Source organism: Myxocyprinus asiaticus, chromosome 38 (assembly GCF_019703515.2).
Source record: "Myxocyprinus asiaticus isolate MX2 ecotype Aquarium Trade chromosome 38, UBuf_Myxa_2, whole genome shotgun sequence".
Lineage (NCBI taxonomy): Eukaryota > Metazoa > Chordata > Actinopteri > Cypriniformes > Catostomidae > Myxocyprinus > Myxocyprinus asiaticus.
This window is the reverse complement of record NC_059381.1, coordinates 27305712-27319493: the sequence shown is the minus strand read 5'-3', so window position 1 is coordinate 27319493 and position 13782 is coordinate 27305712. Positions and strand designations below refer to the sequence as shown.

Sequence of the window (13782 nt, the reverse complement as noted above, 5' to 3'; positions counted from 1 at the left end):
CTGTAATCTACATGCAAAGCAGGCATTAGTACAACCCTAAAATACATACACATATACTGTATGTGAATGCGTGCATATACCTCACATATACACATACATCCATACACATATATAAAACAATAAAAATAAAATGAAAACACACTAATAAATTTCACAATGGTTAGGCTATTTTTTTGTTTGTTGGTTTGTTTTTTAACCAAGTGTGAAGCACAGCATGTATCATTCCATCTTCACATTCCCAAAAGAACACAATAAAAGAAGTCAACACATTAAACAGAAAATCCAAACTTTGGATTTAGGGGTTTTGCAGCAGGAAGAGGATGCTGAGAGCAGAAGTCACAGTGTTCCATTTGAAACTGACAGCATAAAGCAACAATATAGATACTAAAACGATAATTCACCCAAAAATGAAAATGCTGTCATCATTTACTCACCATGTTGTTCTAATTCACTTTCATTGTATGGGAAGAAAAGATGCCATGAAAGTTAATGGTGACTGAGGCTAACATTCTTTCTGACATCTCCTTTTGTGTTCCATGGAAGGAAGGAAGTCGTACGGGTTTTTGAACAATATGAGGGTGAGTAAATTACAGAATTTTCCTTTTTGGGTGAATTATCCCTTTAACATGGTATAATCAACCATCATCAGTAAACCGTTGGGTTTAGACAGGGTAACAGGGTAAGATGGCAACATGTTTTTTTTTTTTTTCTTCAGGTTAAACCATGTGAGTGTATTCAAAAAGCAACATTAAGAATGACAACACTGAGAGAGGCATTACACTGCTATTGGTAAAGGGGCTTTTATCCTGATAACAATAGTCTTGTTTGCAATAGAAAACAGCATGTTTTTTAACCCCATAAAACCAAATGCTTATACACAATCTGCCTACCACAACAGTTCACACAATTACGCATAAAAATGAAAGCAACAAATGAAAATGGCTGCACAGCATGTAGGTACTACATGATGAACACAGTATAGATGCATATAACAGCACCAATTTACACTGGACTATTGTGGCCACATTAAATGGCATCTATGTGTGCACGGAATTTGTGTTTGCGTATTCTATTTCACATCCACAATAGTATGTTTTTGTTTGAGAATGCAATGATTTCGCTAGGTTTACGCCTCTTATCCATTTCTCTCCATTACTGCATACTTTGGAAAACAATGACAATAGAAAAGTGAATCCATTTCATTTTGAGTCCCCAAACGAAATTATCATTGTGTGGACGTGGCCTAAGACTTCATTTGAAGTTTTAATTATCATGTTGCTACAACTGTAAAACACATGAGAATGTTGGTAATGCTGTTGATTTGAAGAGAGAAAAAAAATGCCCAACATATCCATAGTAAAAGATTTTAATGGTTTGAAATGTTCATAAAGTATGCTTAATCTAAGCATTATTAAATGTTAAATATTCGGAGCACTTGCTGGTAGTAAATGCTTGAATGTACTTTCAACGTGTCAGTGCGCTGCATACAGGTCTCTCTTGATCATTAAAGATTTTAGAACATTCTGTCATCACTTACGAATCCTCATAATTTTCTAACATTTTAGAAAGAATGTTAGCCTCAGTCACCATCCACATTCATGGGCTTTTTCCCCCCACACAAGTGAAAGTGAATGGTGACGGAGGCTGTCAGTCCCTAACATACTGCTTAACATCTCCTTTTGTGCTCCACGGAAGAAAGTAAGTCATTTGGGTTTGGAACAACATTAGGGTAAGTAAATGATGACAGAATTTTCATTTTGGGTGAACCATTGTGTTAAATTATGTTACAGTTTGTTGCGTTTCGCCATCCAACTGGACGCTTTAAGACTCGCTGTGTTTCGTGGGTACCAACAGATGGCGGTGACGCTAGGTCAGGTCATGGCAGTCTCATGCGCATGTGTATAAACTCAGCAATGTCGTTGCATTGCAAAGGCTGCAGGTGGCGCCACTGAGCTTGATTTGGAGCTTAGGCACATTTGGAATTCCGGGTTCAATACAAGTTAAACCCAATAATAGCATTTGTAGCATTATGTTGATTAGCACAGACAATATTTTGACTTGTGTATTAAAAAAAGCAAAAATTGCAGTTACATTAAGGCACAATGGAAATGAATGGTGCCAATGCATAAACTTTAAAATACACAGTTTCAAAGGTATAGCCACAAGACATAAACATTATATCTGTTTACATGATTTTAGTGTGATAAAATTGGATCTACATGTTTGTAGAGTGATAAAATTGCTTAAGGGGTTACACTGTCATGATGACGAAGTTGTAATATTGGATATAACTTCATGCAGAAAAGGTTAGTAAGCCATTTTATCACACTAAAATCATGTTAACATCATTAACATTTAATGTTTATGTCATGTGGCTATACCTCCGAAACAGTGTGTATTTTAGCATTTATGCACTGGCTCCATTCACTTCCATTGTAAATGCCTTAATGTAACCGCCATTTTTATTTATATTTTTATAAATAAGGGACAAGTCAAAATTATTTTTTGTGGTAATCAACCTTTTTAACTTGCACTGAACCAGGAATATTCCTTTAAAGACCGTTTTAAAAGCCCCAAAATGAACAAACTTTGTTTATTCGCACACTTTGTTTTGTTGGACCTATGCATTATTTTCGAGCACTCTAAATTTTTGATTAACATTTTCAGGATCTTTTTGATCAATGAATGTAAAACATAAGAAAAGCATTTTTGCAGACTGCTTGAATATCTGAGAGTAAACACAACAGAAAAAAGGACAGATAGATAGACAAAGTGGGACAAAGAAGAAAGAGAATTTGTTTTGTTTTTTGCACTCCACTCTCACGTTACAACAGGACTGACACCCACCGTCTTATCATTTAGTAAAGCAAGTGCATTAAATGCAAGTCTTTCTAATGCTGCATGGCAAAAGACACGCAAGCCCCGTCCACATGAATGTGTCCCGAATGACTGGCTACAGGACACTCCGATCCTGACGAAATCCCATCTTGTAGTAGGGACAGTAGTGAAATTCTGATTGGGATCCAGTCATCCTTTGTCATCTAGCTCAACTAGTTCGGACAAAAATGAGGATACCTCATATCTTGTATTCTCTGCTGCTCGCTTTGTGGGGCACACAGGATGTTCATTGGACGTTGAAGTCTTTCTCTGCACCCTCTCAGGCCAACTTTAGCGTGCTCACGGGAAACGGCGGTACAGTTACCATAGTCACTGGATTGAGCACCGTCTGGCTCACCAGCCCAGTGTGATGGTGGGCGACCACCGCCGTTGGCTTTCCCAACATGGTGGCCTGCTGGCCTGTGACTGGCGTGCCATTAATATGGCCGTGGGCATGATGGTGGTGCGCCAGCGTGTGCGTGATGCGTCCCACCACCGCTGGCTGCGAGACAGCCACCGATTGCGGGTAAAGGTGGGCCACTGGATGCACAGTGATGTGTCCGATTGGTTGGCCGCCACTAGAGGGCGCAATGTGCGCCAGATGTTTATGGCCACCGGGGATGACGTGGTTGACAGCTTGGATGACTGACGCATGGGATACGGAGGCATGGGTGATGACTGTCGGCTGAGGAGCGGAGACCACATGGGATGGAGGCGCGGGGGCGATTGCTTGTGGTGTGACCACAGCAGGCTGGGATGGAGTGGGTTGAGCGGTAGGTGGGGTGGTGGATTTGTGTTGTATAGAAATGTGTGCAGGGAGGATAGGTGGTGGCAGCATGGCAGCATGGGACTCCAATGGCACAGGTGCAGGTGGTTTGGGTGCAGAGGACGGAGAGGAAAGGATGTCGTCTTCTCCATCTTGGTCGAAGTTGTCTTCGCCCTCTGGAAAGAGTGGAAATTATTAATGGTCATTTAGATTTTCACATTTATGAGTCTATTACCTTCCCAGACACATTCAAGGAATAGTTCACAAAAAAAACAAAAAACAAAAAAGACAACTGATACATGTAAATGAAGGAATACATATTGTAAAGAAGTAGTATAGAAACTATATTATACAACAGCTGGTTCTGGACTGTTATATCAGACTGTCCTGTGAACCTGTCAAAATGTAATACAGACTTTGCAAAAAGCCTGATATTGGGCCCCTGGATGGGGCAGCAGCAACTATATTGGACCCAACAACAAAACACACAACCCACACAAAGGTACAGTAGCAAAAAACAGCTTGTTTAATCCAAACGGTCAGAGACAGGGTGGAAAATGGTCATGAAAAACTAAATCCTGTCTGTTTTTAGTGCACTAGACCTCAGGGGAAAAGTTAAAAGGATAAAAAAAAAATGTGATATAAAATATTATCTCATTAATGGACAAACAACTAGCCTGATAACCTAATTTGTGTGCAAATGTGCGTATTTTGTACCTGATGCTGTTGATGTGGAGGCCTGGTCATCGTCGGGTTGGACAGTCTGACGTATTATCCTGTCGATCTCAATGATGTCCATACACTGGCTCAACTCGTTCTTAAGCTCCGCGAGTCTCTGCTGTGTGGCGATCTTCTCCCGCGCCAAACGCTCCATTTCGTGCTCATACTCCTTTTCTTTTCGCTTCAAAGTCTGCGAGACAGACGCTAAATTACTCTCTGTCCAAACATGATTGCAGTTTACACTTTAAAATTGTTTGCATATTAAAGCATGAATCATCTTTATTTATACAAACACTCATTCTCCCTCAGTCAAACATCCTCATTCTTTCTGGTAGGACACTGTCGGTAGCCAGGAGTTGCGTTAATAAAAAATTCTGTAATTTACCGATTGAAACATTGACAGATAATTTCAAATGCTGTCCGTCATTTTGACAGATAAAACAGGAACAAGAAAACCATTTTAACCTAGTGCATCAGTTTTGAATTCACTCTCTCTTTCACACACATACTCGCTGGGTGCCGTTTATTCCCTGGTATTAAAGATGCATTTTGGGCGATCTGATCCCAAGTGGACAGGCACCATTGCCATACTGTGCCTGGTAATATGTGTCTCTTTTGACCAATTGTGTTCAAATTTCGAGGGTCCCTGATTTCACGACTGAATTCATCAATCAATGTCAAGGTGTGTTTCCCAAAAGCATCGCAAGCTTAAGTTGATTGTAGAGACCATTGGCGCCAATGGTTTCTATGATCTACTTAGGCTTACGATGCTTTTGGGAAATGCAGCCCAGGTCAGTGTGTTAATGCATGATAATAAAGTGCAAAAAGAAATTGCAAAAAAGTGCCGTATGGTTTCTGCCAATTATACTTACATTTAATCTAAGTGCAAACATTACATACAGAGCAGAATTCCCAGCTATTTGAATGAAGTACCTGTAACTGAGCTTCAGATGTGTGTGCTTTTCATCTATCACTATGTTGATATCAGGCACACTGAGTTCTGTGAACTTGTGCATGTACACTACCGGTCAAAAGTTTTGAAACACTTGACTGAAATGTTTCTCGTGATCTTAAAAATCTTTTGATCTGAAGGCGTATGCTTAAATGTTTGAAATGAGTTTTGTAGACAAAAATATAATTGTGCCACCATATTAATTTATTTCATTATAAAAGTACAATTTAATAAATAAAAAAAAAAAGTTTTTGAAATTGATGACTTGGACCAAATAAAGAAACCAGCCAATAAGTGCCCAACATAGATGGGAACTGCTTCAATACTGTTTAAAAAGCATCCCAGGGTGATACCTCAAGAAGTTGGTTGAGAAAATGTCAAGAGTACATGTCTGCAAATTCTAGACAAAGGGTGACTACTTTGAAGATGCTAAAATATAACACAGTTTTGATTTATTTTGGATTTTGTTTAGTCACAATATAATTCCCATAGTTCCATTTATGTTATTCAATAGTTTTGATGACTTTACTATTATTCTAAAATGTGAAAAAAAATTATAATAAAGAATGAGTAAGTGTTTCATAACTTTTGACCGGTAGTGTATGTATGCACTTTTTCACATTTCCGACCAGATGATTATTTCTTTTCAAAGCCGCACATAACCGGCAAAGTTAAAAAAACTTGTTTGAGTGCAGCAGCTGATTGACAGGTAGAACTTTCACCCCAGAACTCCTTAGTTTCAGACTATCTATTATATATTGACTGTCATAGGCTACCATTAAAATGGATGCTACACCCATAAATGTATCCCAAGTACTTATGAAATGAATGATGGACAAAAATAAACCATAATGGAAACTCATTAATAAGTGGTAGACTGGATATACAGTTGAGTGTATAAGATTGCATCCCCCTTCAAAATGTTACACCTTCCTTTCAGAATTTATACAAACATGAGTGATAAAACATACTACCTTTTTTTTTTTTTTTTTAGTACTGCCCTTCAGAAGCTACATAACAGATATTTACATAAGTATATCCTACAAGAAAAAAATTTTTTTTTTAAATTGCCGTTTGAATTTAAATAAGCAGATACTTAAGAGCCTAGGATTGGATAAATATTGCAGTGATTAATCTGTTTCAACTGGCAACAATTCTTTTAACCCTAACTGATGCAGTGTGTAGCTTCTCATTTCTTAAATAACCATGTCAGAAGACGTAGCGTGGAAAAGATGTTACTGTGTTTCAGAAGGGGCAAATTACTGGCCTGCATCAAGCAAAGAAAACAACAAAGGAAATGGCTGAAATCACTGGAATTGGATTAAGAACTGTCCAATGCATTATTGGAAGGATAGTGCAGTGTTATGATCTGGGGTTGCTTCAATTGGTCAGGTCTAGGCTCAGCAACATTATGCGGCAATAAAATGAAGTCAGCTGACTACCTGAATGTACTGAATGATCAGGTTATCCCATCAATGGATTTTTTGTTTCCTGAGGGCACGGGCTTATTCCAGGATGACAATGCCAAGATTCATTGGGCTCAAATTGTGAAAGAGTGGTTCAGAGAGCATGAGGAATCATTTTCATACATGATTTGGCCACCACAGAGTCCTGACCTTAACCCATTGAAAGTCTTTGGAATGTGCTGGAGAAGACTTTACGGAGTGGTTCGACCCTCCTGTCATCAACACAAGATCTCGGGCAAAAATGTATGCAACTCTGGATGGAAATAAATGTTGTGATGTTGCATAAGGTTGTCGAAATAATGTCACAAATAATGTGCGCCGTAATCGAAGCTAAAGGCGGTCCAACAAAATATTAAGAGTATGCAACTTTCTGTGGCCAGGCAGTGTAATAACAATCTACACAAATCATTCTGTTCAAAAGTTTACAACCCCTTGGCTTAATAGAGTTCCACCTTTTGTAATAGTTCTGTACAAGTCCCTAAACTGTCTGAAGTATCAAAAGCTGGATGTCAACATCATAAAGCCACTGTTGGGAAGAACTCAAATCTGCAGAAGATGCTGGAAAACCCAAAAAAATTACAAATAAATAAAGTGCAGTACCTGGAGGAATTTTGGAGAATAGTGAGCAGCTCCAAGTAGAGACTCAGGCACAACTATCACACAAAACATACAAACGATCATTGATCATTGAGGAAGCAACACACCATATTAAGAACCAATGGGACGTTAAAGTCAGTTATTATTTTGTCTATGTGGAATATTTGTAAATATCTGTTACTGTATGTCATATAGCTTCATTGGGGCAGTACTAAATAAAATAAAATAAACTATGAAATTTGTATGATCCCTCTTATTAAAAAAAAAAAAACAAAAAACTTGAAGATTCTACAAGGGGGATACAAACTTACGCACTCAACTGTCTATTGGTTAGACTGAAAAAAATCTGTAAATATTTGTCATTTTGAGATGATTGGAATCAAATACCCTCAAGAGCATCTTGACATAACCTAATGGAATTGCTTCATTTTTTACATCTATCATAATTTCCTAATATTGCTGTATCCTTTATGACATTAACTTATTAAATTACTGTGTTAACTATTACACAAGATTTTAGAACAGCTGCATTACATACAAAAGTAGCCTAATACAATGATTAAAAAGCATAAACATTAACCAAAAGCCCACGGTGCCAAGCTGAAAAAGAAAGTTGTTTCAGAGTTGACAGAGCACGTTTTTACATTTTGATGAAAGATTACGAAGATTTCTTTGGAATAACACGCACTGATGATGTGCACAAACAGACTGGGAACATATATTAAGGAAGTAAATGGGATAATTCTTTTATTTTATTTTTATTTCATTAGCGCACATTTTCTGTTTTCAAATATTTCTTTAAATAAATAGAATGATTATATTGGTAGTCAGCCACCCTGTTCTGTAGATATCAGCATCAACCACTACCGAATTTTCAATTCCAGTAACTACTCTTTTATATAGTTCCCAGTCCGATACGACCATCTTTTTGGTTGGCCTTGTGCATTGACAGTGCTGTCAGAATGCCAAAGCAAATAATGTACAAATTGTGTATGTAATCCAATCTGATCAACCAGAGAAACCCGCCTGTCCACTTGTATGAATCGTATCAGTGTGTAACCATGACTTTTCATGGTTTACGGAAGCAGTTTCAAGTTTAGGTTTGATTTAAAAAAGTCCTGGTTAAAAAGACGAGAGACAATGGCCTTTAAAACAGTGTGAGAGCAAAAGTGTGCAGTCATGATGGAAAGAGAGAAAGGGAGGGAGAAGGCAGGGATGTGGCAGTCACGCAGGCAAATGGTTTGCTGACCCACTTTGTGTTAGTAAGCTAACTGTGGGCTATCAAACCAGGCTAGCAGGAACTAACTGTTTAGACATTTAAACCCTGAAGCAGGAACAGGTACATCCGTCCACATTCAAGAAATGTGCGTAAGACAGGAGGGCGTACGAGAACAAAAACGAAAGGGGTGTGAACTGAACTGCATTGTGACAGCATGCTCAACATATGTGGTCATATGCTTTTCAGAAGCAAACTGCACAGAGCAAAAGCACCCAACCCCATCTGTTAAAGCTCACAGCACGTCACAGCTCTGACACTCTCACATCAGACAGTTTCCTCCTCCAACCCTCCCTCACCAACACTCAGCCAAAGAACTGTGTGACAACATGGACATTTTTGGCTCCAAATATGTATTAGCACTGTGGATTAGTGGTTCTCAACTGGTTTAATTTCAGGATCCAGATTTTACATCAGACATCAAATGGCAACCCAACACAGTACCAAATTTGTTGTACAATATTAAACAAAAATGTTCTTAAGTTCAACCACTGACATGTTATTTACTTATTTATTAAGCCAATAATTCACTGCACAAAACACTGTGGACGGCACAAACTATGTTTATATTCACATTGCAAGTAAACGTATTTAACATAGTCTGGGTCGAATTTTCTCTTATCCTGCATAGTTTTGTTCATGGTTTTCTAGGATGAGGGCATTTGCGCCAAAATACTGTAGAGTTTGATTGGATGCACTGCTTTTGACGTCAACAACAGAAGATTTAAAAAAAATAGATAAGCCTATTATTATTAATTTTGCTACCCTAACTATGCATGTTTATATGGTTACTTTTTATCAGGGCTGCCAATCGATTACTTAAAAAAATAATTACATGATATGGCGAATTCCGTATATACCACAACATCATCATCACAACATCAGCCACAACATAAAAACCACTGGCCTAATATTGTGTAGGTCCCCCTCGTGCCACCAAAACAGCACCAACCTGCATCTCAGATGCTATTCTTCTCACCACAATTATAAAGAGCGGTTATCTGAGTTACCGTAGACTTTGTCAGTTCGAACCAGACTGGCCATTCTCTATTGACCTCTCTCATCAACAAGGCATTTCCATCTGCAGAACTGCTGCTCACTGGATGTTTTTGGCACTATTCAGAGTAAATTCTAGACACTGTTGTGAGTGAAAATCCCAGGAGATCAGCAGTTACAGAAATACTCAAACCAGCCCATCTGGCACCAACAATCATGCCATGGTCCAAATCACTGAGATCACATTTTTTCCCCATTCTGATGGTTGATGTGAAAATTAACTGAAGCTTCTGACCCGTATCTGCATGATTTTATGCATTGCACTGCTGCCACACGATTAGCTGATTAGATAATCGCATGGATGATTGAGTGTTGAGTATTTCTGTAACTGCTGATCTCCTGGGATTTTCACTCACAACTGTAACGGATTGAGCATGTATGGGGTACGGATGCAATAACGTAAGAAATCTGCTTTGGGCCAATAACAAAGTTCTGACAGAGATGACCCAATTACTCTGCACTGTTTAACGAGCACAACAACAACAAAAAAAGGTCATCGAATTGGACAGATAGGAAAACTAAAGTGCTTCTCTTCATTGGAAGAAGAAATCTGTCAACAGCTTACAGCAACAGTAAACGATTCCATTACTTATGATAAAATAACTATAGCCTCCCACGGTAACAAGGTTTACACAGGACCAAAAGCCTTTTCGCTAACTGAAATCACAGCTTTTAACAGCATTTCGGTGCTGATGTGTGAATGTTAGCAAAACCACTGCAAGTGTGAATAGCTAATGTTGTACATTTACCAGGCAATCCGGCAATTTTACTGCAGTTTGGCTATTGTTTGTTTCCTGGTGTATGCAACCCTATCTCAAAAGACTTGCGACCCATATTTGGGTCACGACTCACCAGTTGAGAATCACTGCTGTAGTTACAGAGGAATGCAGTATACAGTAAGACAGACCACGTTCTAAGTGTTGACGAAAAGATAGCAGTGAGACAGTGAAGAGTGCATGCAGTAATTGCGCACAATTGGAGGGTGGTGTGTGTGTATGTCTAGGATTATATAACTTAGTGATACAGTATTAAGAGAATATGAATGTGGCTGGTGCAGTAGGTTGAGAGTACAGAGAGGGAGAGTCTGCCTTAGTGAAGCCTGATCCAAGATTAGTCAGATTGGACTGTCTGGCACTACAAACCCTTTTGCACAGCAGGTCAACACGGAACACACATTCACGCCAATAAGTGCAAGCCAACACCTCGCATTCTCTGCATGAACCGTGCCCAACCAACCTTAAATAATATGCAGTCACAAATAATAAACAATTGTGTGTTATTAATTAAAATAATGAACTAATTGCGTCTTATAATCAGGTTCTTCGTCAAGTGCCATATTTTATCAAGTGCCAAATGCAGATAAAAATTGGCTATGGTGAGTAAAAAATTACTGATTGTTTTTTTATGTTCTTCGAACATAAAAAAAAAAACATCAGCTAAATGACTTAATTGTCATAAGAACAAAAAATATGGCAAAAAGTTAATTTTGAACCCTTCTGTAAATAGTAGATTCTGGGGTAGCTTTTGGGTACAAGCAATAGAACTGCTAAAAAATACTGCTGAAAAGTTACTTGACACGTAACAAAGAGATGGAAATCAGATCCCAAATCAGACACATCCTGTGCACAGACTCTAGTAAGTGGAAGTGACAAAATGTTCTCAAAAAGGTCTCCTGAGATCCACTTCAAAATGACACTTGTTAATTTTGCACAAAATATGGTGCCACAGTGGTATCTCTGTACACAATCTAAAAATACTGTTGCCACAGTATTTTTCAAAAGGCATAACCGTATATACAATGGTACCACAAATATAGTATCTACTATTATTTGCTTTACAAGAAATGTAAGTTACTATAACATTAAATAAACAATACCACATAGGAACTGCCTCTTTTCAATTATTGCTTGTCCCCCATTTTGAACAAATATGTCACAACAACAGAGTATCCACCAGGGTCTGCTTTTGCTATACAAAACAAAGCATTCCAAAAAATATGAGCATGCTACTTGTAGTATTGCTCATGTATCAGTATACTAGTTGGCATCACGATACTTTTGCTGGTATAGTCGCATATGATATGCTTAAGGTATTTTGACAACCATGACACTGATACATAAACTTCCGACGACTCAAATCCCAACATAAACAAAGATGAATTGAATACATAAGACAATGCAGTCTCCCTCTACATTGTGTATAAACTGTGTTGACTGAACCTAGGTCTGTTTTGGACAGATTCCATCCTTTGTGTGAAGAAACCGACTAGACATCCCTACTGACTAGATATCCAGGTCCCACTGGATATTACCAAGGCAACAACTGGAACTCTTGGTCTCCTTGGCAACAGAGCAGGAAAGGAGCAACGTGGTGATGAGGAGAAGGTGTAATAGAGAGGCAAGGGCTAATGTGATTGGTTCAATTCGACCTTTAGTATTTTACAGTCCGATAGCTCTCGCACTCCTCCCCTCTTTTCACACACTGTCTTCTTCTCCTGCTCCCTGATTCCCTGTTCCTTAACGTTCACTGCCATAAAATGTAGTTTCAAGAAAACAATATGACATTGGAAGATTATTCACAACAACCACAGTGCTTGAACATCTTTACAATTAAATAATGCAGCATTAACATTAATGATATAAACTGATATATCAGCCTGATATTTTGCCATTTTGAGATTCAGAATCAATGCCCATTTGACTGATTAAGTGTCTTAGTTTCAAAATCATCTGACAGTCTCAATGAATAATGCATATTTTTTGTTGTCAAATACTTTGAGTTAAATGTTGAGCAAGTTAATGGTAGACCGATTTATCGGCCAGTTTTGGGCCAAATTTAATCACATTGTCTTGGGCGATTATTGATTATTGTGATACAACTGTGTAAAAATATCTGCTCTCTAGGTACCTGCATCAATACTGGTTATCAAAAATCTATATCGGTTGATGAATTGAATAAATACAGTGCAAATAATCTGCCCTATAGATATCAGCAATAATATTGGTCATAGAAAAACCCATATCATTTGACCACTAGAGTAAATATTATAAAAATATCTGCTCTCTAGATATCTGTATCAACATTGGTTGTCAAAAAACCCATATAAGTTGACCACTTGAATAAATACTGTGCAAAATATCTGCTCTATAGATATCAGCATCAGTTATTGAAAAACCCATATTGGTTGACCACTAGAGTAAATGTTGTAAAAATATCTGCTCTCTAGGTACCTGTATCAATACTGGTTATCAAAAAAGCCATATCAGTTGACCACTTTAATAAATACTGTGCAAAATATCTGCTCAATAAATATTTGCATCAATATCGGTTATCAATAAACCCATATTGGTTGACCAACTGAATAAGTGCATATTTCCTGCACTATATATATCAGCATCAATATCAGTTATTGAAAAACCCATATCGTTTAACCACTACAGTAAATACTGTAAAAATTATATACTCTCTTGATAATTCCTAACAGCATCAGTTATTGAAAAACCCTATCGGTTGAATGCTTGAATATATATATATATATATATATATATATATATATATATATATATATATATATATATTCAAGCATATATATATATATATATATATAGTGGTCCCATAATGGTGGGCCACTTGTCAAAACTAATGAGGATACTTCAACATTGCTTCTGAAGAGAGCTGTGCTTGCTTAATCCAGCAGACAGAATTTGACTGGACCAAGATTAGAATCTGTAAAGAAACTCAATCTGCAGCCAGACAGCACAAACTGAAGGGAGGGACTCCCTGCTGTCCACTGACCACCAGCTCTGTATGTTGTGGTCTCCTTGGTTTCAACGATTCACAAGACTACAGCCCAGAAAAGAAACAAAACATACAAGGACACAGACTTGAACAATGATGTGTAACCTACTTTTACAGAAGCATGCCTCAGTGCATGCATTACATCTTTAAAAATGTATTTCAAGATGTTCTCCACCACACTGTTTTATTTAAACAGGCTTCAGTAGGCATGTGTGAGTCTGGCATGCACACGCTTAGCAAGGGAGTGAAGGGAGGGGAGGACTAGTACAGAAGA

At 37.9% G+C, this 13782-nt stretch overlaps 1 protein-coding gene across 1 annotated transcript in view; it reads right to left on the bottom strand.

Moving 5' to 3' along the window:
- Positions 1-527: 527 nt before the first annotated feature.
- Positions 528-13782, bottom strand: part of LOC127428795 (max-binding protein MNT-like) — a 29780-nt gene continuing 16525 nt past the window's right edge. Inside the window, exons 5-6 of the mRNA XM_051677395.1 lie at positions 4361-4553; positions 528-3819 (exon numbers count right to left, since the gene is read on the bottom strand). Coding sequence (XP_051533355.1) covers positions 3158-3819; positions 4361-4553 — 855 coding nt within the window. The 3' untranslated portion in view covers positions 528-3157. The remainder of the gene's footprint in view (positions 3820-4360; positions 4554-13782) is intronic.